The sequence below is a fragment of the Pipistrellus hanaki genome, assembly GCF_964339955.1.
Source record: "Pipistrellus hanaki genome assembly, chromosome: 5".
NCBI lineage: Eukaryota > Metazoa > Chordata > Mammalia > Chiroptera > Vespertilionidae > Pipistrellus > Pipistrellus hanaki.
Genome location: NC_140507.1, coordinates 70,216,089 through 70,240,977, shown reverse-complemented (window position 1 = coordinate 70,240,977; position 24,889 = coordinate 70,216,089). Strand labels below are relative to the sequence as shown.

The 24,889-nt window shown below is 62.2% G+C and overlaps 1 protein-coding gene across 5 annotated transcripts in view; it reads right to left on the bottom strand.

Annotated features, from left to right (window-relative positions):
- Positions 1 to 21,795, bottom strand: part of ARID3A (AT-rich interaction domain 3A) — a 38,833-nt gene extending 17,038 nt beyond the window's left edge. Inside the window, exons 1-3 of one of the 5 annotated variants that reach the window (XM_084886402.1) lie at positions 21,645 to 21,795; positions 16,996 to 17,625; positions 15,069 to 15,393 (exon numbers count right to left, since the gene is read on the bottom strand). In XM_084886402.1, the coding sequence (XP_084742528.1) occupies positions 15,069 to 15,393; positions 16,996 to 17,375 (705 nt within the window). In that variant the 5' untranslated portion in view covers positions 17,376 to 17,625; positions 21,645 to 21,795. The other 4 variants (XM_084886401.1, XM_084886400.1, XM_084886399.1 and 1 more) reach the window with 4 other exon arrangements.
- Positions 21,796 to 24,889: the final 3,094 nt, after the last annotated feature.

The window sequence follows — 24,889 nt, the reverse complement described above, 5'->3', positions numbered from 1 at the left end:
TCAGTGGGGTGCAGGGGCTGTTAACCCCCGGGCCAAATGGTGGGCAGACCCTCGTGGGGCCCGGGCACAGGATGAGGCCATAAAGGGGATGTGTGGTGAATACGGCGGCTTTAATAGCCGTGTCACGGGCAGCTGACAACAAAGCCGGGCAATAAAGGCTGCCCGGGCTTTATGGGGCTCCGGCCCCAAGTTCCGCACCCCCGCGGTGTGGGTCCCGCCCCGGCCAGCTGCACGGGGCTGCCCGCCCGGCCACAGGAATGGGGAGCTGGGGACGGTGTCCAGGCCCGCGAAGCTGAGGCCACACGGGAGGAGGTGGCCCTAACCCAACGACAGGGTCCGCTGGGGACAGCCCGGCTGCCTGTCCCCACGAGGCCCTGAGTCACACAGCCGGGCCGTCACACATCCTGCACCACGGCCCAGCCTGGCTCCCTGGCTGCAGCCCTGCCCTCTCAAGGTGGACCAAGAGGTGCTGAAACCAGCCACCTGCCATACCCAGGGCCCCACACTCCTCCCTGAGACCCCATTTCCCTGGGACCAGGTGCCAGGCCCCGAGGGTGAGTCTCGCTCTGGCTTTGTCTGGTTCTGAAGATGCCCACCCCTGCAGCCCACCAGGGCGACCCCGAGGCCGTCTCCCCTCTCCCCTGGCCACTGGCTACTTCTCTAACCCATCGGAGGTTCCACCTCCCGGCCTCCGGCCTGGCAGTTCCACCCGCCTGGAATGCCTTCCCAGCTCTGCCCCGCTGGCTCCCCCTTCATCCCGATGTCCTACCGCTCGAATGACACCACCACCGAGGGCCCACCCTCCCTGAAAGAAGCCCCCGCCCTCAGGTGCCTCAGCCTCAGCCCGTCTCTCCCAGCCCCCTGCTCCCACCTGGAGCACCTTTTTTCCTTGCTCACCCCCATCTCCCCCAACCTAACCCTCCTGTCACCCGACCCACGTGGATTCACACCCTGGTCTGGTCCCCTGTCCTTCAGCCCCCAGAACGTTACGGATTTTCTATCTCTTGTCCCCAGTGCCTGGAATTGGCCACCCCGCAGACACCCATTAAATGGACCCGGGTTCCTCAGTGCCGCATAAACACAGGGACGCTCGTCCTTCCCCAAATCAGCTACACCCTTCAAGCCGGCCACGCTGTGACCTCCGCTGGGTTCACTTCCTGCCCCGAGACCCTTCTCAGGCCTCGGTTTGTTCAGCTGTGAAATGGGTGCAGAAGTTCAAGCATGTGAGATGTGGATGTGAAAGCCTGGGTTGGAGGCACCCACAGAGGCTCCCTTCTCCTCTCCCACCTGCAGGTGGGGCCACTGGGGCACCCACAGCTCAACCCCGTGTCAGTGTCCACCCACAGATCACCAAGCGGGGCTGACTATGTGTCCCTCTCCCCCTCCCTAGCACCAAGCACCGCACGAAGGAGAAACTGAGGCTCACCAGCCTGCCCATATCCCCAGCAACCAGAGGGGCTTTCCAGCCCGCCTCTCCCCTGCCCTACAGCCCCTTGGGACTGCCTGCTTTCTGAACAAAATAAGCACCATCTCCCGCCTCAAGGTCTTGCAAGGACTGTTCCCTCTCGATCTCCGCACAGCCAGTCCCTCCTTCCAGCCCAACATCACCCGCTCAGGGAGCCGCCCCTGCGCCCTCCCCCACCCCTTCCTTACCCTCTGACCCCTTCATCTGCTCCAGTTTCCTTCCGAGTGCTTTGCACAAAGAGCTCAATCCACAGGTCCTGACACTGCCCTCCCTCTAGGCCCAGCCTGAGGGCGTGGGGGAAGGGGCCAAGGTGCCAGGACCCGCTGGGGAGATCCCGCAGGGGTGCGGGGCAGCCAGGTGAGGAGCGAACAAAGCCAGGAGGTCTCAGGGCTCAGATGGGGGTGGGGACAGGACGGGGAGGGGGTAAGCAGGAGGAAAAATGAGGTAACCACCCCAACCCCAAGGGTATGGTGGGCAAACAGGAAATTCTTGTTTGTGGCCAAACAGCATTTTCACCACAGCCAGGCAGGTTATCCTGCTGACCAGGCGCAGATAACCCCGCCCCGTCCTGGAGCTGGGGGGGTCCTCTGGAGCCAGAGAGCCCACCCTTGTGTGGGAACCCCTCCCAGCCTGCTGGCCCGGAGAGGAGAGAAAGGCCAGTGTGTCCACGAGCACATCCACAGTGACCCGTCGGGGTGGGGGTGGGGGTGACTCTCAGGGCCCAGCACACAGTCTCCTCCCCGGCTCCCAGCCTGCCGAGGGGCCCAGGGCAGCCTTAGTCCTCAGGGGCCCGGGCTATAAACATCAAGGGAGAGCCCGCGGGGCCCGGGAGGACCTTTGCTCCTTAACGGTGTCTGCTCAGGCCCCCTCCTGCCACCCAGGTGGCTCCAAAGTCCACGGGGCCCCACCTCTAGGGGAGGCCGCGGGGCTGGTGGGGCCCGGGCCCAGGCTGCGCTCCGCGGAAGGCGGGACACGGGCCCTGCAGGAACCCTGAGCCACCAAGAAGCACGGGGCCTCTGTGGCAGACGGGAATTCGCTAGAGAAACGCCGAGCACGGGTGGTTTTCAGAAAAAGGCGTGTTTTGTACCATCCAACACAGCTTCTAGGAAACCCGGGAAGTGTCTTTCTCCGCGTCCAGAGCAGGCTTGCCAACACCCAGCCCGGGCGGGACAGGCCTGGCCGGCACCGCCTGTGCCCGCGGGACCGCCTCGGGCATTCCTGCGGCCAGGGTCAGAGAGGAAGGACTGATACCATCGGGCAGGAAGCGGGGAGCGTGCCGGAAGCCGGGCTGGCGCAGGCGGCTCTGCCGGGAGGAGCCGGCCAGGCCGGGAGCGAGGAAGCCTGCAATCTGGGCTGGATTCGGCCAGGGGCTTGAGTGCTTAAACTCTCATACTTGAATTTTTGAACAAAATGTTCACGGAGGTGAAATTCACACGTAACACAGAATTCGCCAATTGAAAGTAAACAATTCAGTGCCGTTTCGGACAGTCACTATACTGTGCAACCGCCACCTCTGTCTGATCCCAGAACATTCCATCTTCCCCCCTCCCCCCCTGCAGCAGCCTCTGGCAAGCCACTAATCCACTTTTTGTGTCTGTGGATGTGCCTGTTCGTGACAGTTTCCATGGAACCACACATTGTGTGGCCTTTGTGTCTGGCTTCTCTCATTGAGCACTGTGTGTCCAAGGTCCGTCCTTGCCGTCGCAAATGTCAGCACCTCCCTCCTTTTTCTGGCCGAGTAATATTCCCCTGCGGGCGGGGGCATGCGTGTTCGCCTTGTGCCTTAGCTGACAGACACCCGGTTTGTTTCTAACTTTCGGCTCCTGTGAGCAGTGCTGCTGTGAATTTCACCTATTTTAACATCCTTCAAGTTTTGGACAAGAATTGATCCATTGGCCGAAACCGGTTTGGCTCAGTGGACTGAAAGGTCCCAGGTTCGATTCCGGACTAGGGCATGTACATTGGTTGCGGGCACATCCCCGGTAGGGGGTGTGCAAGAGGCCGCTGGTCGATATTTCTCTCTCATCAACGTTTCTAGCTCTCTATCTCTCTCCCTTCCTCTCTGTAAAAAAATCAATAAAATATATTTAATAAAAAAAAAATTGATCCATTGTAATAATTTCCATAAGCAAAACGAACGGACAGTGAGACCAGGCGGAGAAGGGGGCGGGCGGGTTTTTATCCCCCGGCTCCCATAAAACACCGAGAGCAGCCAGGGTGCGAGAGGACACCTCCCGCGCCTCCGCGGGCAGGAGGGCTGAGGGGCGTTCGTGTTTTTACAGCGAGAGCAGGCCGCGCCTCCCTGCTCAGACGCCAACCCGGCTCCCCTTATTGGTCTCGGGAGAAGCATCCAAACTTGTTGCCTGGCAGGCCCAGAGCCAGCTGGCTCACCATCTCCGTCTCCTTTGTCCCCACGCTCACCGACCTCCGCCCACACCGGCCTCCGCAGTCCCCCCACACCCCGTCCTCCCACCCGGAGGCCCCTCTCTCAGGCCTGCAGCCCTGACCCCCCAAACCGGGCCGACCCAGCTGTCACGGTCCTGTGACCGTGCCTTTATTTTGGGGTGGCTTCTTCCGGTCTTCCTCCTCTTTCTTCCCACCCAGAGGAGAGCCCCAAGGGCACAAGTGGGGTCTCTGGGTACTGGGCAGAGACCCTGGTATACAGCAGGAGCCCACTAATGGAGGGAGAGGAGAGCATGCTCGGGCTCTCGCACCGCCCGGGTCCGTCTGTCCTCGTCTGAGGCCCCCCTCCCGCAGCGCCCTGCCCGCCCGCTGATAAAGCCCCTCCTCACACTGTGGGGCCGGTGAGGCCCTCACAGCCCCGACCGAGATGACTCAGCACGGCCAGCCGTTGCCAGGCCCCAGGTGCTGGAGCAGGTCCCTGGGGGCCTCAGCCTCCCCCATTCACAGAAACGCCCACAGCTGCTGAGGGGAGGGGGGTAGGGCAGAACCCCACAGCCTCCGGTGCCTACGCTGGCATCAGGAACACTGACGTGGGCAGGGGCTACCTGCAACCTGGGTGACAGGTCTCCGCCAACCACCTGCTGAGTGCCCGATCCGCCCTTTTCAACGTGCATCAGGGCAGGGAGTCCGGGCCCAGTGCCCACACTCCTCACCCAACAGCGGGAGGCCCAGGGACGGCAAAACTGAGCCTGAGGCCAGGTCTCGCCCCCCCACACACACACACACACAGAGACCCCCCGAGCAGGGACAGACAGACAAATGGATAAATGAACAGAATCAGGAAGGGGCTCCAGGAGGCTCGGGGAGAGGTCGTTTGGGGCAGAAGAACCCGAGTCTGAAACCTTCCCTGCACCTCAGCCCTCAGCTGACCGATCAGGACCGAGGTGCTGAGCTACGTGGTCAGGAAGCCACCAAAGCAGCCCCTCAGCTCCCAGGGGGAGCAGGACGCTGGCCCTCAGACGGCCGCCCAGGCGGGCCCTGGACGCTTTGAATTTAAAACTCCCAGGTCACGGCGTAGAGGAGGTGGAGACTGCGTGAGAGCAGCCAGCCCACGGGGTCTTGACCGGGACAGACCAGCAGCCATGACTGAGCACCTGTAGGTCAGGCCAACGCGGATGCTGAGGACCCATCGCGTGTGGGAGATCCTGATGCCCCGTGGGGCCCGGGCCAGCAGGCGCGGATCCCCTGGGAGCGGGGTCTTCTGGAGCGGGGTCTTCTGGAGGGGGAGGGGCAGAGTTGATTGCGGGAGGGGCTTGTTCAGTGTCTGTGGGACTTGGGGCCCTTCCCAGGAGTCACCCCCTGTGCACCTGACCCTGAGGGCACCCCCACCGGCCACTGGGCCCTTTCGCTTCCTGTCAGCGCTCCAGGCAGGGCCTCCTCTGCGCAGATGCTGCAGGGGGGGCCCCGCCCGGCTGGAAGGAGATTGGGGAAGTGATTCTAGGCAGGGCAGAAACATCTGTCTGCTCGGGCACCCCTCCCCAACTGGCCGCATGTCCTTTCTCTGAAAAGAAATAGCACCCGTCCCCACCACAGATATTAATAAAAAGCTCTAGAAACAAGTCACAGAACCGAACCCACGAAGGCGCATCTTTCTGGGTTTCCGGAGCGCAGGCTCTGGAGGAGGGCCCTGACCTCCGGACCCTCGTCGTTTCTCGTCAGCCTTGCCTGTCGCCAGGGCCATCTGTGGAGCGGGCAGGGTGCACCTGGAGCCCAGGTGGAGATGAGGGACTCGTGGGGAGCAGGGGATACAGGGAGGAGGGTCCGGCTTCAGGAAGATGGCTGGGGGGAGGGGCAGCAGGAGGAAGCACCTCAGTGGCAGGACAGGGCTGGGGGCCCACCGGCCCCATGTCACATACCAGCAGGCCTGGCATCGAGGATTCGCTCAGGACAGGGGTCACCAGACACTTCTAGGAAGTGGAGCAGAGGGTGGTTGTCCCAGGCTGCCATGCAAACGGCATACAAATCCCGGGAGCCCCCTCCCCACGGCTCCGGCCCTCGCTGACCACTATCCAGTGTGGACCCCACTTTACAGGCAGGGAAACGGAGGTGCTGAGAGAAAACCATGAAGGTGGACTCAAACCCACATGGAGCCCAGGCTGCCCCTCAGTGCCTCTGGGGTGACTGCAGGGCGCGCCCGCCTCACCAGCCTCACCAAGCGGGGAGGAACCCCTGCCCCAGACGCTCAGGGTCAGCAAACCCAGAGACTGCCTCCCGCCTTCAGCGATTACTAATCGGACGTTCCACGCTGACCTGGGGCATTTCACAGGGGGCCCGGGCCTGCACAACCCAAACATGACAGTGTGTGACCTGCCTGACCGCCGGCTTGGAGACGCCTCGGGTCCCAGCCCTGCGCCCGGGCCCGGCACCCGGGAATTAAAAATCTCATCCTGGGTTTCCTCAGAGAGGAACCGGCCCTGTTTCCCTGTCCTTGGGCCCCCAGGCAGTCCCAGAACACCTCAGAGGGACTTTCCTGGGGGCTGGAGCTGCTCAGAAAACTCTACCTGCCCAGGGAGAGGCCCCCGCCACTCCCGGCCCAGGTTCTCTGGATACAGACCCAGCGGGGCCTGCGACTTCAGGAGCGGGAGGCCAGGGGACAGGCCCGCGGGCCCGCCGCTGACCGGGTCCCCGCGGTGACGGGCGGCAGCAGGCACAGCAGGAAGGAACAGGCTGCTTCCACCTCCCACCCCGGAGCCCAGCGGAGGGGGCCCCTGGGCTCAGGCCCTGGAGTTCCCACAGGGGCCACCCAGGAAGCCTCTGCCAGACCCCAGGCTGAGGGCAGGAAACAGGGACTTCGAGGGCCATGTTGGTGGCCAGCAGCCTCAGGGACCCCCACTTCCTTCAGAACAGTCTCCTGAGGGGAAGCATGGAGGAGAGAGGAGATGCCAGCCGGGCAGCCCTGGCCAGCCCTAGACTGGCACCCACCACATTCCGCCCGCCCCTTCCTCCAGGACACCATGGAATGCCAGCTGCCCGCGCCTCCATTTGGTGAGGCTCTGCCCGCACGGTGACGACCAAGAAATGAACAAACCCGAAGTGATTGCCGGCCCCACTTCCCTTCCAAGAACCGGGCCGTCATTAGCAGTCGCTGAGGGGACGGGGAGGGGGAGGCAGGCCCATGGCTGGGCAGGGCGGGGAGAGGGTGGCACCATGCACTCCACAGGACACTTGCCAGCCGGCTGGCCCTGGGAAAGCAGCAGTTGGGTAGGAATTATGGAGCAACGGGAGGCGGGGAAGGAGGGGGGATGGGTGGGCGGGATACAGAGAGGGAAAGAGACACAGACACGGGGGAGGGGGAGAGAGAGGGAAACCAGGAGGCTCCACTGACAGACAGACTCAGTCAGGGTTCCAGCCCCCTGGTTGTCCCCCGGCCGCCCAGCCCCATCAGAGAAGCTGACCCAGCCTGCACCCCAGAGAGAATCACGGAGCTGGTCACAGACGGGGATTAAATAAGAGCAGAGGGAAGGGGCGGCCAGCAGTGGGGGGCCCGTTAGTATTGGGGGCTCGGAGCCTGGGCAGGTGCCCTCTTGGGTGGGGGCCTTCCAAGCCCGGAAGACCCACACTGGCAGCGATGAGCTCACACCACTGTTCGGGGTGGGGGTGGGGGCGCAGCCTGACAGGGCAGAGGCCAGGGTGACCGGGGGGCAGACCCTTCCGGGGGCAGGAAGAGAATGGGGCACAGCCCTGAGGCACAGGTCATCCTGGCCCCGCCAGCCTGGACAGAGGTGCCAGGCAACCCCCAGGACACCAGCAGAACGCAGGCACACCTCGTCAACAATCCCACCCAGACAGAAACCACCAAGCCTGAGCCCGCCCAGCGCAGCCTCACAGCCCCCCAACCTGGACCTCTCTGTGGCCAGGGACTCACAGACCCTGCTGACGGGCCCAGGCTCTGCCCACCCTAGTGTGGTCTCCCAGTGCCCACATGGACACGCCCGTCCACCCAGACACAGACACACACACAGACACACCCTTGTTTTCTGGCTCGAAGATAATGGCTCAGACAGCCTGCCCTTGGCCGCCGTGCCTACCTGGCCCCCACACTCCCCCTCCACCAGGCACTCCTGTCTGTTTTCTTTACAGATTCGTCCCCAGTGCCCAGAATGGGCTGGCATACAGCAGGTGCTCCCTGCATACTTGTGGGAAGACCGGGCTAGCCACAGGCACACAGGTGCACAGCTGACTCTCTGCCTGACCCCGTCCAGGACCTCATGGGCGGGACAGGAGGGGTCACCCCACTCGGACCGATTCCCAAAGCAGAGTCGGCAGCTGGTGGGGGCTGGCCGTCCACATCATGTGCTGAGAGGCCCTGGCTCCCTGAGGTGCCCACCCGAGCACCACGTCAGGGGCCACACCTTCCTCAGGTTCTGAATTATTTCCCGGGGCGGCCGGAAGCAAGCATCAGGCGGGGCCTTAAGCAGTGGTTCATTCCCTCACGGTTCCGGGCCAGACGTCCCAAATCAAGGTGTCCCACTCCCTCCCGAGGCTCCAGGGAAGGCCTCTCCCACCCTCCCAGTCTCCTGGGGCTCAGTGTCCCGGGCTTGTGGCAACATCACCCTGACCTCTGCCTTCTCCTCCCGCGGCTGTCTGTCTGTCTGTCTGCCCACCTGTGCCTGCTCTCCTGTGCTTAGACTTGGGGCCCACCCTACTCTGGTCTGACCTCATCGTAACTAATTATATCTGCAAAGACCTTTCTCCTTCGTCTGGGCGGACAGAGTGTGTCCCAGATTCACTTCTGCGAGGGGGCCCCTGGGGCCGAGGGGCCCTCGAGGGTGAGCGGCCCTGACTACACCTTCCCTGGCCCCCGCCCCTCAGCCCCCTGAGACCCCCGCCAGCCCCGACCGCGGGGCAAGGCCAAGTCCCGAGCTGAGGCCTTCAATAGGCAGACTGGTTACCGTTTAACCCTGTGACCCCTAATTGTCCTCTGGCCGGACGCAGCCAGGCAGTCAGAAAAGGGGCGGTCTGCACCCCGCCCCCGCGCATGGCCACCCACCGGCCGGGACCCCCAGCGGCTTCCCCATCCAGGCAGCCCTGGAGCGCAACTGGACACGGTGACAGCATGTGAGGGGGTGCGGGGCTCTCACACGGCTGAGGGGGACACCCCACCGTATCACCATAGGTGGCGCTGGCTCTGGGAATTAGAACATTTAGGGGGTTGAAGGGCCTTTGTGTCAAGTGTAAACACTGAGGCAGCGTGGGCCAAGCCCTGGATCAGAGAGGCCGCAGCCCTGCCTGACGTCACACAGCACAGGAGGGGAAGGAATCGAGCAGGGTGGGTGGTGGGAGTCTCCATGGCGCCGGGGCCCTGTCAGCACTGAGTCCGGAGCCACTGCAGGCAGGCGAGGGCGGCTGACCCGCTCCTGGGCTGCCGATGGGAACCACTGACCGGGGACCTGACTTTCTGGTTAATAGTTAACGGCGCCACCGAGCCCTCGTGCTGCACAGGGCAGGGGAGCCCGGTGGCAGCAGGCACACAAGGCTCACACACAGGCACCTGCGGGAGCTGGCCGTGTGTACGTGCTCTCACACATGTGTGCTTGCAGACCCCCCACACACGGCCACGTGCCAACAGAGGCACAAGAGCCTGTCACCCCATCACACAGACACCAGGAGCACTCGAGGCACTGGAGTCAGCTCACTCTGCGACACACAAGCCCAGTCACCCCCAAGTGTGTCCGGACCCCAGGACCGACTCAGCAATATGTCCACGTAAGCTGGAGATGCATCACATGGTAAGCACGTGCAGACATACACACACAGGCCAGACATCAGGACCCGAGCATGTGCCCGAGATGACAGGGACATAAAAGATGCGCCCTGGCTATTGTGACTGAGTTCGTTGGAGTGTCATCCTGTTCCTCAAAAAGTGGCAGGTGGATTCCAGGTCAGGGCACATACCCAGGGATCGGGTCCAGTCCCCAGTCGGGGTGCAGTGCGGGAGGCAACCGACTGGTGTTTCTCTCTTACCTCCATATTTCTCTCCCTCCCCCCGCCCACTTCCTCTCTATAGTTAATTAAGAAAAAAAAAAGAAGATGCTGCAGATGGGTCTACATGGCCTCAGAACACGTACACACACACACACACACACACACACACACACGTAACAGCCACGCACAAGCACAGGCATGTGTTACGCACTACAAGAGGGTTCAAATGCCCCCGGGGCCCTCGCTCTGGCAAACACAGACTCTGACACTCTCAGGGCCCTGGGAAGACGGGCCACCGCAGCCCAAGAAACCATCCCCACCACCACGGCCCCACACCCACGTGCACACTCACACACCCATGCCAGCAGGCGGGCTCATTCCCCGATGGGGCGCCCGGTCCTCGCTGCCCGGCAGGCACCGCTCCCTCCGCGGCCGCGTGTGTTATTAGAGAGCGTGAGGCGTGGCTGGGCCCTTGGCAGCGCCACCAGGGTGGGGAGCTGGCAGTGGGCGCGGGGCCAGGCCACAGCGGTGACCCCATGGCAGTGACCCTGTGGCTGGGTGACGGCACAGGGGCCAGATAAGGCTCTTCCGGCTGAGTCAGTGCGGTTCCCAGGGCTGGCACGGGCAGGGGCATGGTGCCAGGGGCTGGCGGGCAGGCACCCTCCCCGCACCCGCCGTGACCCAGCTGGCTCCGGGCCAACAGCCGCAGCAGCTTTGATGAGGCAGGCACTGCCGGAGGCAGGGAGGCTGGGCTCCCCAGGGGCTTCCCAATACCCTCCCCGCCCTTTGAGCACGGCCCAGGACTCCCCGCGGCTCAGGAACACACCTGATGCCAGTGCTGGCTGCCCAGGACCCACGGGGCCTGGCCGCGGGTCCACTCCATCTCAGGCACACCGGATGACACCCTGGGCTCAGAACCCAGTGTCCGGCCGGCCTTTGCCCAGGCTGTCCCTTCCCTGGGATGCCCTCCTCCACTGGGAAAACCCTAACTCATCCTCTTCCCCCCGGTCCAAAAGGCTCAGCGGTGACACGGGCCTCGCACTCCTGCCTGGCCCGTGGACTCCTGAAGAGTCCTCCCAGCATGTCCCACTCCCCCCCACACCAAATCCTGCCAAGACCCCCCTTTGAGCCTGCGTCTGGTTTACCCTAATATCCTCCCTTCCCCTTTATGTTCCAGCCACACTATTCCAAGCAGCAAACCCTACCCCTCTCTGTCCGTCGGACAAACTTTTACATGTCCCGCAAAGCCCCCACTCCCATGCCCCTTCCTCCGGGCAGCCTTCCTCCCGATCCACTTCCTCTGGCCCAGCCCGGACCCCTTAGGACTGGGAATACCTGCGTCCTGACCTACATTCCCCAGCCTGGGGGGCTGCAAGGCAGGACAAAGAAAATGTCTGTCCCCTCCTCCCTGAGCCCAGCAATTCCAGCTCCCCACCGAACCCCACCCCACCCCACCCCTACACCCAGTGCCAGTGGCCCCCGGCCCCCTGCTGGTCCATCACTCCCCAGGAATGCTCTGACAGGTGCTGGGCCAGTTTACCCTGGAATCCGGTCCCAGCTCTGACACCTCCCCCAGGGCAAGGGCCTCGGTTTCCCCATTTGCACAACAGGGGCAATGGCAATTCCCCGTGGCATCAAGAGGATACACACGAGACATACGTGAGCCGTGCAGTCCGCCGCCCGTGGCACAGTTAAGGGACATATATTAGGCAAAATGGTCACCTCTACATCTCTGATCTCCTTTACAAGTTATGTGGTGAGCAGACATCACCTTGGAAAGCAGGGGAAAAAATAGCCCAACGTTTAATCCAAGTCAAAACCACCGTGGAGACCCCCACCCACACGGCGGGACCCATCATTGCAGGGGTTGGTGAGAACTGGGAGAAACTGGAGCCGCATGCACGGCAGGTGGGCTGCAAAACGGGGCAGTGCCGTGGCCCTGCTCGGCGGCCCCTCAACACGTCACACACACAGTCACCATGGGAACCGGAGAGCCCACTCCTAGGTGCACACCCAGGAGAAGTGAAAACCTGTGTCCCCACAACAACCTGCACGTGCATGTTCACAGCCGCACGACTCACAGCTGCCGAACGGCGGAAGCCGCCCAAGGCCCCGTCCACGGAGGAACGGACAGAACGTGGGCTCCATCTGCGCTCTGGAGTATTCCTTGGCCGCGAGAAGGGGGGAAGCACGACACTCACGACAGTGTGGACTGGGTGGGCCTTGCACACAGGGTGCTCGGTGAGAGAAGACAGACACAAAAGGCCACACAGCGTGTGGTCCCATCGATGTGAAATGCCCAGGACAGGCACAGCCACAGAAAATGGTTAAGGGCCAGGGCAGGGGATGCGGGGAACTCCTAAAGGGGATGGCAGCTCCTTTGTGGGTGACGGAACGTCCAACGATTGATTGTGGGGATGGGTGCACAGCCCTGTGGATACACTAAACACCAGTGAACCACACACGTTAAAAGGCTGAATTGTGTCCTATGCAACTTTTCTATCAATAAAGCTGTTCAAAAAGCCCAACGTGTATTTGAGTTCTTCAGACAGAGGATTCAAAGCCTTCAGCGGCTGAAGAGGTGTGAGAGTTTGACGACTGAAAATCCCACAGTGGCACTTTCTAAAGCCCGGGCATGGCAGTGCTGGGGACAGGAAGCCACCAGAATGTCACCAGATGCCACAGTGATGCCAGGAGGCTGAGATCCTAATCACTGCCTGTTACCCGCCCTCGCCCCCGCCAGCAGCTCTGGGTGCACTTCGTCAGTACGTGTGGGGGCGGCGGGGGGGGGCAAAACGGGAGGTTCCAGGTTTTCTAAGAAAGATTTCTGTGGTCACTGTTCACTGTTCCTGGCCCCTCCCCAGCCTGGCTGCCCCCAGACCTACAGCCGACAGTGAAATGTCACGGCTGTCGAGGGTTTTAGGGTAGAAGTCAGGCCCTGCCAAGATCAGGAGGAAGAGGCAGAGATGATGCCAAGTGGACGGCCGGCCGGCTGGCTGCCACGTGCCAGGAAGGGGGCGGGGCAGCGGCAGAGTCAACACGGCCCCCAACATCTGCCAAGCTGGCTGGGCCCCAGCCACTATTGACACTGGCTGCACAGGTGCTTGGCTAGCTGGCTGGACAGGCAGCCCCAGCAGCAGGACCGGCCAGAAAATGGGCAAAAATAAGCTCCCAGCACCACAGGGCAGACACTGGTGGCCCCAAACCTCCCTCAGCCCACCTCATCTCAGAAAACCAGTACAGGCCCAGCGCCTCCGGGACCCTGACCAGTGATGCTGGCCCTTCTGCACAAGCCCGGCGGGGCCCCACCGCAGGGCCTTTGCACGGCTGTTTCCTCCGCGGGGCGCACCACTCCTCCGTGCGTGTGCCTGGCTCCTTCTCCCACAAGGCTCAGCCCAAAGGCTACATCCTCAGAGGCTCGCTGCTCTCTTTGTAAAAATGCCGGCCACATCCCATGTTGTTACCCGTCTGCTTGTGTGCTGACCTTCTCCTCCCACAACAGAAAGAGACCACGAGAGTGACTCTGTGACACTGAAGCTCCCTGGCCGTCTGGCCTCAGAGGCTGTGACCTGACCCTGGGTATCCCCAGACAGCACCGTCCAGTCCCCGACAAGCGGGACAATGACTCCGGAGGCTCTTTGTTCCTGACGTGCGAAAAGGTCTCTGGGGTCAGGGCTTCTAACCCCTGTCCCCCACCTGGCCTGACACCAACACCCCCCTGCTCCCCAGAGCTGGGGCCGGGGGAGCAGGGGTTCTGTCGACCTCTGAGGCCCCGAGGGCCGCACAGCCTCGTCCCTCCCACCTGCTGTGACGCTGAGAGGCAGCGGGGGTTCTGTCCAGCTGCAACTCCCAGCCTGAGGGCTGTGTTCAGCGCAGACAGCAAATATTTGGCGGATAAGTAAACAGGACTCGCCTACAACATGTCCGTCTGTGTCATGTGGGACCCAGAGGACGCCAGGGGCCCGGAGTCTGCAGAGCTCGCTTCCCGCACCGTGTCTGTTTTCTTGTCTACAAAATGGGGTGAGCGGCCGCCTAGCAGGAGTTTTCTTCCCGAAGGGAGGGAAACGGAGGCAGGGGGCAGGGTGGGGCCATCAGGCCTACGTGCAGGTTCAGGCTGGTGTCCACATCCAGGGGGTGTTTAACTCTCCCTCCCATCCCTGCAGCTGCCCGGGGCACCCCTGCAGTTCCAACCCTCCGGCCTTCCCACCCCCTCCATCCCTGCCACCCCCAACACTGCCCCCGTGGGCCCCACTTCCAGGTCTTTCCTTCATCTGCGAGTTTCCCAATGGCCTGGACGCCAGTCTCTGAGGGCTCCCGAGTCCCAGCATCCTTTTCTCCAAGGGAAGCAGGGAGAGGACTACTGGCTCTGAGTCCCCGGAGACCAGCACAGAGTGTAGCTGGGCTTCCCTCCCTCGGGCAGGGTCTCCCAGCCAACCCGGGAGCCGGCCTCTGGAAGGGAGCTACCGGGAGGCCCTCTCGGTGCCGTGGTGCTCACAGCCCCGCGGAGCCCCAGCGAGGCTGGGCTCGGGGCCAGGGAGGCCAGGTCCCCTCCAGCCACTCCTGGAGGTCGGGGCAGGGCCCAGCTGGCTGAGGATGGAATGCAAGCCCCACTGGCCGCTGAGGCCGCCATCTGGTTTCCATCTGCCCAGCCCAGCTCGGCCCAACTTCAAAGGATGCCCCGCCCGGCCACTTCCTCTGCCCTGGCCACCCTTGGGAAGGCACCAGAATGGCCTGCTTCCTCCCCGCCCCTCCAGAGCCCCAGGGCGCTTGGCCGTCCACACCAACCACACAACGTGGCCACCTCCTGCGCAGCCAGCTGCCTGGGCCTCGATAGACTGAACTCCACTGGAGAGGCCAGACCGACAAGGCCTCCAGCCTCACGTCCCCGGGCCACACCCACAAACCGTGCCCAGCGAGGTCACTGCACAGCCTTTGCCTGGACCATCCCCTCCACGCTGAACCCGTCTCCTCCCTCTGTTTCCCTGCTTATCCTTCTGGAGCCGACATCAAAAGCCCCACGCCTCTCCCTTCTGGCTTGCGTCCCCCGTGTTAATGCATTTAACAGCCAATCCACCCCTGGGACCCCTCGCATCCAGCTGGCACTTGAGGGCGGGAGGTAAAAGCCAGCCATCGGGCCAGCTGGAAGAACCCAAGTAACAGCCAGGGGGGCCCCCGCCTCCACTGTCCCCATCATGGCACACGGCACAGGACCTACCTGCTTGAACTGCTCCTCGTACGTCCAGTCCCCGTGGTCAGGAGGCTGCAGCTGGGGTACCACGTGGGCGGACCCCCCGGGGTGGGCTGGCCCGGCCCCCGGGCGCTCCTGGCTGCCCATCACCCGGGGCCCGCCGTCGCCCCCGCGGAAGGCCTGGGGCAGCTGGGTCTTGTGGGCAAACAGGGCTGCGGGGCCCAAGCCAGCCGAGCCCGGGGGCCCGAGCCCCTCCTCATCCTCATAGTCTTCCTCCTCGTCCTCCTCGTCCTCATCCCCCAAGTCTTCCTCCAGCTCTTCCTCCTCTTCCTCCTCTTCCCATTTTTGCTTCCTGGGGCAGGCAGAGGGCAGAGGTCAGGGGAGAAGGCACCAGCGGGCCCCTGTCCCAGGGCAGAGCCGGCTCCTCATCCCAGACTGCGTTTCCTCTCTCCACACGGGGAGGGTGGGCCTCACCGGCCCCATGGGCCAGGCACCTCTCGGTCGCACCTCTTGGTCGCAGTTAGCCCGGACCAAACTGTAACTATTCCTGTGACATAGACCCCAGCCTCGCCTCCCCCTGCCGCACCAGCTGCCCTGCTGAGCCTTGAAAACGTTACACCGGCTCTTCCACTTCCTCGAGTGGAGTTCAGTTTAGGGCCTTTGCTCAGGTTGTGCCCTCTGCGAGGCATGCTGTTCCAGGCTTCCTGGCCCTCCCTGGGGACTGGTACTACTGTGCCCATCACTCAGGAGAGTTAATGCTGGCCCAGCACCCGCTCCCTACCACCTCTGCTTCTTTTTTTTTAAATATATTTTATTGATTTTTTACAGAGAGGAAGGGAGAGAGATAGATAGAAACGTCGATGAGAGAGAAACATCGACCAGCTGCCTCTTGAACACCCCCTACTGGGGATGTGCCTGCAACCAATGTAATGCCCTTGACCGGAATCGAACCTGGGACCTTTCAGTCCGCAGACCGACGCTCTACCACTGAGCCAAACCAGTTTCGGCTGCTTCGTTTTCTTGACAGCCCCAATCACAACCTGCAATTGCCCCACTTCTTTGCTTTTTCAAGTCTTCCCGCCCTAGCTGGTTTGGCTCAGTGGCTAGAGCATCAGTCCCGGGTTCAATTCCAGTCAAGGGCACATACTTTGGTTGCAGGCTCCTCCCCGGGCCAGGCCCCGATCAGGGCTTGTGCAGGAGACAACCAACTAATATCTCTTACATCAATGTCTCGGTCTTTCCCTCTCTCTCCCTCTCCCCAAACATCAATGGGAAAATATCCTCAGGTGAAGATCAACCAAAAAATAAATGTTTTCCCAGTGCCCAGGCTGATGTGGCTCAGTTGATTCGAGCATCGTCCCAAACACCAAAAGGTGGTGGGTTTGATTCCCAGTCAGGGTACATACCCAAGTTTTGGATTCAGTCCCCAGTTGGGGTGCATATAGGAGACAACCGATGGATCGATGTTTTCTCTCTCTCCGCCTTCCTCTTTCTCTTAAATCAATTTTTAAAAAGGTTAAGTCTTTCCAGAGAGATCCCACTGGGGTCCCACCAGCACCCAGTTCAGGGTCCACACTGGACTCCTGTGAATCACAGACCCCAATGAGCCAACTAATGCCCACCCTGAGCAGGTCCTACCCAGTCTACCTGCCCCTGATGCTGGATCTGCCGGAGCGGCGCTGGGTGATAGGCCCTGGGCGTGTGTGGCTGGTTCTGCTTAAATCAGGATGAAATAAAGCTACAAACACTAATCCTCAACCACATCTTTGACACTGGCCACATCCCACACTCAGTGCCACTTAGGACTAGACAGTGCACAGGGAGAACACGTCCATTGAAATCCAGAAAATTCCAAAGGGCGGCACTTTCTCAGGGAGTTTTGTCCTGCCCTTACCACTCTGCCACCGAGACCCAGACACCCCTCAGTGCCCCACGCCCTCCAACCCACACTCACAGGTCATCGTCAGAGCCCATGTCCTCGAAGTGCCTGTCGCCTCCGGCATGACCTGGCGCCTCCCTGCCTCGACCGGGGGAGCCGGGCGGCCCCTCCTGGGCGGCGTCCTCGTCCTCGGAGCTGGGGGGCCTGTCCTCGGAGCCACTGGGGCTCGGTGCGGGTCCGAGGCCGGCGGCAGCAGCCCGCATGGCGGCCAGGGCGGCCATCTGCGCCTGCTGCATCCGGGTGTTCTCGGGGTCTCTGTCCTCGTCCGAGGCAGCCTTGGAGAGGGCCGGGGGGCCGGCGGGGGGCTCGGGCAGCAGTGGCTGCCGGGCCTCCAGCTCCTGGCGTGCCCGCTGCTGCCGCTGCAGGAGCGTCTCCATCACAGCCTGCAGCTTCATGGCCCTGCGGGCTGGGCCGCCCCGGGCGCCAGGGGTGGGTGGCAGGGGCGGCCCCTTCGGGGACGGGGCCCGGCCGCACTGCAGTGTGGGGGCCGCGGGGGAGCCGGGGCAGTGCAGGGTGGCGGAGGGTGGGGGCCACTCGGCTCAGACTGAGGGCTGGTGGGGCATGCCAACAGGCAGCGCCTCCTTCTCACTCCGGGCACGAAGGAGCAGCGGCCGGCATCCAGTTCATTCACGTGTTTGCAGAAACCTGAGGGCGGCGAGAGAGACTGTCACACCACACCGCGGTCCTCAGCCTCATCCTCCCCACGGAGACTGGACTGCAAAGGCCTCTGGGAAAATCCCTCCCATCCACTCCCACCAGGGAGCAAACCTGGAGGGCTCCTTGGAAGTGGAGAAGCACACTCCCCATCTACCCTTCCTCTGTCCACCCAGAAAGCACTGTTCCCCGCACTGGGCTCCTGAGGGTCTCAGCCCCACAGAGAGATATGCCGCCGCCAGCTGCACCTCCCAGGGACCCGTGTGGATTATTGCTTCACAAACAGAGCAGAGGACACGGCATTCCTGGCCTCTGATTGGCTGCAGCTGCCTGCTGGGCACCAGAGACCAAGTGAGTTCTGGGTTCTGATTCCAGGTTCTAGGTGCTGGTGCTGCCTGGCCCAGGCTGAGTGCTTGCTGTATATGGATCCTGAGCTAAACCTTCCCCAGGCATGCTCTCAGCCCTAAGCCTCAGTCTCCCTGGACCTCAGTTTCCCCATATGCAGAACGGTGCCCTCACTGCATCCACCTCACGGTGCTCAGGCAGAGATACAGTGAGTTTATGATGGTGAATTTGGGTACAAAAGAGGCACCGCATCATGTCAGTGTCAGGGAAGGAGGGGCTAGGTGGTCCCAGTTTTATGGGTGCGGGGAAACAGGCTCGGAGGTGCCCTGCTAACACGTGTCTGGGTGCCATGAGAGCCTCCCACACCACTCCCATGCCTCTCTGCAGGGGTCTTCCCCTGCACTTTGGGACCCCAAGCGGGTGTGTGTGTGTGTGTGTGTGTGTGTGTGTTTCAACATCCCAGAATGCAATGTGCTGTCCCTGGCCTGGGGTCCCTTCAGATCACCACCAACCCTAACTGCCAGGGCCTGTGGCAGACTCCGGAGAGGAGGTTCCACCAGGACAGGAGGACGAGATCTCACCCCAGCCCCCCACCCACTCAGGCTACACCCCCAGCTACCCAAGGGGCCAATAAAACAAACGGACAGAACTCCTCAGACCTGGTGGTCACACCCCAGATGCTACAGCACAGGGACAGTGCGGAGGGCAGGAGGGTCCAGGAGGCGGCCCCTAACCCAGCAAATGAACCTCCACTCAGGGGGCAGAGGGTCTCACACAGGGGAGGCCAGTGGGCACAGGCAGAGACTCTGCTTCAGCTGACGCCCTGTTCCCACTAAGTGACCTGCTAACAGGAACCTGACACCACCTAGACCTGCCGTGTAGCCCCTTCCCAAACTCTCCAGTCATGGAAGAGGCCCTGCAGAGCCACAGCCAGCCCAGTGCCCCTCCTCCTCCTCCTACACCCGTGGTTGGCAAACTGCGGCTCGCGAGCCACATGCGGCTCTTTGGCCCCTTGAGTGTGGCTCTTCCACAAAATACCACGGCCTGGGCGAGTCTGTTTTGAAGAAGTGGCGTTAAAAGAAGTTTAAGTTTAAAAAATGTGGCTCTCCAAAGAAATGTCAGGCGTTGTCCTGTTGACTGTTGATATTTGGCTCTGCTGACTAATGAGTTTGCCGACCACTGACCTAGACCAGCTAGCCACTCATTACTCAGACCCCCTGGGGCCTCCTGGGTAAAAGGGCAATGGGGGGGGGGGGGCAGGTGAATGGCCCCTGTAAAAAGTGGGAAGGGACACCCCCTCCCCCCAAAAGGCCTCCGTATCCAGCAGGGGCAGGGGTCCTTGGGCACAACCCGCTCAGAGACCACAGTGCTGGCGAGGGGCCAGCACAGCAAAGCAGCACCCAGCAGCCCCCTCCCCCACTGGCAGCCATCCCCCACCACCAGCTCCCTAAGTGCTGAGGGGACATTTCTCACCCAGGGTCTAGGCCCCGCTGCCCCTCCCCCACTTTTGACAACTTCAAGACAAGCCCCCACCCAAGGAAACGCTCCAGGCAGTGCCCCCACCTCTGGGGGGGGCCTAAGGAAGAGGCCAAAGGAAGCCACTCCCCCCACGCTGCCCCCGCCTGGCCTGCTGGGTTTAATGACCCTTCCGGGTCACCCCCGGTGGGGGAGGGGAGCAGGGCAGGCCTCCACACCAGGGCTCGAGGGGGGCAGGTGGGAACCCCGGGAGCCCCTCTGGGCCAGGCCCGGGCCCTCTCAAGGCTGCCATTAACCCTAAGCTGGCAGCGCCCAGCCCCTGCAGACCCCTCCCCCAGGAGCCCTTTGTCCTCCGCCCCTACCCCCACTTTATGACAGCCCCATGGGAAAGGCATTCCCCGGCAGGGACCCGGCAGGGATGGGGGGGTGCGGAGTGGTCCCTAGGAACCGGCTGGGGGTGGGGGGCGAGGAGAAACCGGGCCACGCCCTTCCCCCCCCCCAATGCCTCTGGGAGAGGTCACCCGCTCCGGCCGGGGCTTGCAAAACACGGTTATTTAAAGAGTTGTGCAAGGCCGGGGCCCGCGGGTGGCGAAAGGGGCCCCTGCACTCCGCGGAGGGAGGCGGGGGAGGGGGCGGGGGCTGGGGAGGGGGCTGGCGGCGTGGGGAGGGGGCGGCCCGGAGGAAGTGGGGAAGGAAACACCGAAGAAGAAGAAATAAGACGACAAAAACCCCAGTCCGGTTTCAAACGCTTCTTGGAAAGCGGCGGATTTGCATGGGTCGGGGGGGGGGGGGGGCAGCCCTCGCCTGGGCCCGGGCGAGTGAAAAACGGAAGATTATTGACAAACGCGCCGCCGCCGGGGTCGGGCGCGGAACGTTGGGATTGACAAACGCGCGCTGCTCGCGCTTCCTGCGCCCGCTTTGTGTCGGGGGGCGCCGGCCGGGGGAGGGGGCTTTCCCCGGGGATCCCCGCCGCGGAGCCCGGGAACCGGGGAGCCGGGGCCCGGGTCGCACCCGCCCCCGGCGCCGCCGGCACCGCGGAGTCCCCTCCGGGGGCCGCTTTCGGCCCGGAGACCGACACTTTATACATAAACCGTCCAGGCAGGGGAGGGAGGGTCACCGGGGGCTGCCCTCCCAGCCGGCGCTCCCTCTGCTCTCGGGGCTCCGGGATAAAACCCCCGACCCCGGGGGGAGAGAAATGAGCCGAACCCGGAGCGCAGCCCCCCGCGCGCGCCCGGAGACCATTTCCTTCCGCTGAAGGGGGAGCGCCCTGGCGACCCCCGGTCCGCCCCGGGCGCCAGCACGCCCCTGTGCAACATGGTAGGGGATGAGGTCAACCAGCGGGAGCGGAGAAAACCACACCAACTCCGGCCGTAGGGTCGCCTTCCCGGCGCCGGACCCCCATCCACATCCCTGCCCACTTTGGGGAGCCCCCTCTCACCCCGGACCGGAACCCGCGGTTTAAAAGGCCATCACCCCGCGCCCCAGCCTCACCGCGCCAGGCCCGCTCCCGGGGCGCATGCCCCGCGCCTGGCGTCCGGCCCAGCCCGGCAGCGCCTGGCCTCCCGCCCGGGCCGCGAGCTGCGAGCTGCGCGCTGCTGGCTCTCGGCCGCCGCCGCCGGGTGGGTGCCGCGCGCGGACTCACCTAGCCGCGGGCCCGGTCCGCGTCTACACCCCCGTCCGACCGGATTGGTAAAAGTCACCCTGCGCGCGCCTCCCCGCCCCTCCCCTCCCCTCCCCCCCGCCGGCGCGCTCACCGCCGGGAAGACAAATCACCGGGTGACAAATCGCTCTCAGATGCAAATACCTCGCGGGTGATTCAGCGCCGCGGCCTGGGGCGCGGGGAGGGGTCTCGCGAGGCCCCCTCCCCCTTCCCGGACCCCCACCCCCACCCCCCGCGCTGGGTGCGAACCCGCAGGACCAGCCCAGGGGTCTCGGGAGGGAAGGGAGGGCGGATGGAAATTTTCGAGGCGCGGGCCCTTTAAAAGAGAATACATAATAAAAGTGAGGGGAACACCGCCGCCGAGGCCCCGCCCCCCGCTAGGGACGGTGGGCAAAGTGTGCGCCTGGGCCCGGAGCGCACGGCGCGCTGGGGACGCGGGCGGGGCCGGAGCGTCCGAGGGGGCGGCGGGAGGAGCCGGCGGGGGCGAGCGGGGCTGGGTCGGGGACCGGGGACCGCCTCCCCATCTTACCGAGCGCCTCGGAGGGACCTGCCGGGCTCCACGTTGCACCTCTGTCCCTTAGACCGGGGGACCAGGCGCGAGCGACCTGGCCGCCGGCCCCCGAGCCGCACCACGGTTTTCCCGTCTGTAAAATGGGGATTAGAGACCCGAAGAAGCCAGACGCCACAGGGACCAGAAATGAGAGCGGGGCGGGGCCGGGCCCGGCCTGGGGACGCGCGGACGGCTCCCGCTCGCTCGGTGGGTCAAACGAGTGGGTGGGGCCGTGCGTCCTGGGGCCGGGGCGGCGTGTGGGAACTCCTCCCTGCCCCCGACGGCCGCCGCCTCCGGAGGACCTGACAACTCACCTAGGAGGAAAACACAAGATCCTCGTTTTAGTAATAATTTCATCATCTCCATAAGCTGAAGTGCCTGGGTTCCTTGGCCGTTTGCCCAAGGCAAGGTTCAACCCTCACACCTCTAGGCAGTGGAGATTCTAAATGACCCCATTTGGAAGAACCGGAAACTCAGGCACAGAGGAGGGTGGGGCAAGGTCCGGGAGGGGGCTTGGTCTCTGCTGGAGGGGGAGCATAGGGGCAGGCAGGGGCCACACAGAGGGCTCCATTTCTCGGGGGTCCCCACTGAGTAGGACTGGGGTTCCTCATCTTGATTGTTAGGGTAGGATTTTGTGCAGCCCCTCCCCCCTCCAGTCAAGTACAAAGCTTTGCCATCTTCTCCTGGGTCCAGTCCCATATTGCCCGCTCCCCCCCCCCAAAAAAAAAAATTGTAGTCCCGTTGTTGGGGGAGTCCCTCCCAAGCCCAGGAGACAGATCTAGGGCCCAAGTCCTGCCCACCCCTGACAGATCCCCAGCCTCTAGCCCCAGGGCTGCCTGCAGTCTAGGCAGCAGGTGGCAGGGAAGCCTCCACCTTTAGGCTATTACACACCCAGCCCCAGCTGTTTCCCCGCCCCCCCCCCCCCCACACACACACACCTGAGGGAGGGGCCCAGAAGCCTGCCTGGGGAGGGAGAGTTTAGAGACCCAGGTTAGCTGGGGAAGCCATCCTTAAAGGGCCAGGACCCAGCTCTGTCTCAAAAGTGCAGACAAGCCCTTTTCATACCCAGAAAGAGCCAAACCGATCAGAATGCACCCCTGCCTCACCCCTCCCGTGCCTTCGTTCCCTCCATCTGTACAATGGGTCAATATTAATTCATTCCTTGCACAGCAGGATCCCAAGGAAAGCTGCAGGATCCAGGGGAAAGCTGCAGTCCACACCAAGCTAGATGCCGCTTCCCAGAGGTGCCCTGCCTGGCTCCCAGCGGCCTCCCCATGAGGGGTCCTATTTTCAGCCCAGGGACGACGCTGGAAAGGGACACACACACTTGCTGGCTCTGCTATTGGTGGGCAGCAGCCCGGGGTTCAGCTGGGTCCTGGCTGTGTGACTTTAAGTGAGTTCAGACCCCCCTCCGGTCTCTGTTTTTCAACCAGGAAATGAGGTACAGAAGCTCCCGTCTCATCATAAGGTTTCTTGGCCAGACCATCTTGTGGGGCCCCTGTGTGTTTTGGACAGTCCCTGAAAACAAAGGAACAGCCTGGTACTTGCCCAGCCCTCAGCTCATCACTCAGCCTGCTCTCCACCCTGAGAGGGGCACTGGCTTAAAAAAACCCACCCAGATCGCAAACTGCCTCCCTTCCCACATGATTCCTGCTCCAATAGATTCCCACATCCGAGCCATGCCCCCCACCTGAAGTGCCCTTCCCACATCGCCTATGACCTTGCCTTCTCCGGCCTCAGCTGGAACTTCAGCTCCTCGGAGGGTTCTTCCCTGACCCACCAGCATCAGGTGCGCCCCATTACCCCATCGTCACATCATTCTGTTTATCTTCATCCAGGCACTATTTCAAGACAGCTGTATTTTTTTAATAAATATTTTATTGATTTTTACAGAGAGGAAGAGAGAGGGATAGAGAGTTAGAAACATCGATGAGAGAGAATCATCGACCAGCTGCCTCTTGCACCCCCCCCCCCCCCCCCCGGGACTGTGCCCGCAACCAAGGTACATGCCCTTGACCGGAATCGAACCTGGGACCTTTCAGTCCGCAGGCCGATGCTCTATCCACTGAGCCAAACCGGTTTCGGCAGCTGTATTTTTTTTTTTTTTTTAATTGATGAGAGAGAGAGAGAGGGAGAGAGAGAGAGAGACATATCAGTTGGTTGTCTCCTGCACACCCCCTCCTGGGGATTGAGCCCAGAAACCTGGGCATGTGGCCTGACCAGAATGGAACCAGCAAATCTCTGTGCAAGGGAGGAGGCTTAACCAACTGAGCCACACCAGCCAGAACAGAATAGTGGTATTTATTGAACCTATTCAGCCTCGTTTACAACTGTGTGTCCACTCCTGAAGCTGAGTCTGGCACATAGTAGGTACTCAATAAATGTTGGTTGACTAAATGAATTCATGTTCCCTTTCTTCCTCTCACATCATACACGATTTTTGGTGTCTGTCTACACAGAGGTGGAGGGCAAATTGAACTATTCACCATATATATCTCAATTTTAAAAAAAAACCTGGAGTGGGCCGAAGCCGGTTTGGCTCAGTGGATAGAGCGTCGGTCTGCCGACTGAGGGGTCCCAGGTTCGATTCCGGTCAAGGGCATGTACATTGTTTGCGGGCACATCCCCGGTAGGGGGTGTGCAAGAGGCAGCTGGTCGATGTTTCTCTCTCATCTACATTTCTAGCTCTCTATCTCTCTCTCTTCCTCTCTGTAAAAAAATCAATAAAATATATATTTTTTAAAAAGCCTGGAGTGGGGGTGTGGGGCACAGCTAGAAACATCCACCCCTGACCTGCTATCATTCACACCTCGTCCTTGTGAGCCAGTGCCCACGAACATGAACATGTAACCTTTTTAAAATAAGAAGGAAAACTGCCCTCGTCAGTTTGCTCAGTGGTTAGATCCTTGGCCAGTGGACTGGAGGGTCGCAGGTTTGATTCCAGTCAAGGGAATGTAACTTGTATCTCAGTTGCGGGCTTGACCCCCAGCACAGTTGGGATGTATGTGCGAAGCAACCAATCAATGTGTCTCTCTCACATTGATGTTTCTCTGTCTCTACCCCCTCCGTCCCACACTTTCTGAAAGCAACGGAAAAAAATATCATCAGGTCAGGATTAACAAACAACAACAATAACAAGGAAACTGAATAACAGATCAGAATGCACTCCTGCCCCACCCCAGGCAGGTGCATGAGCCTCCCTGTGCCTCCATTTCCCCCTCAGT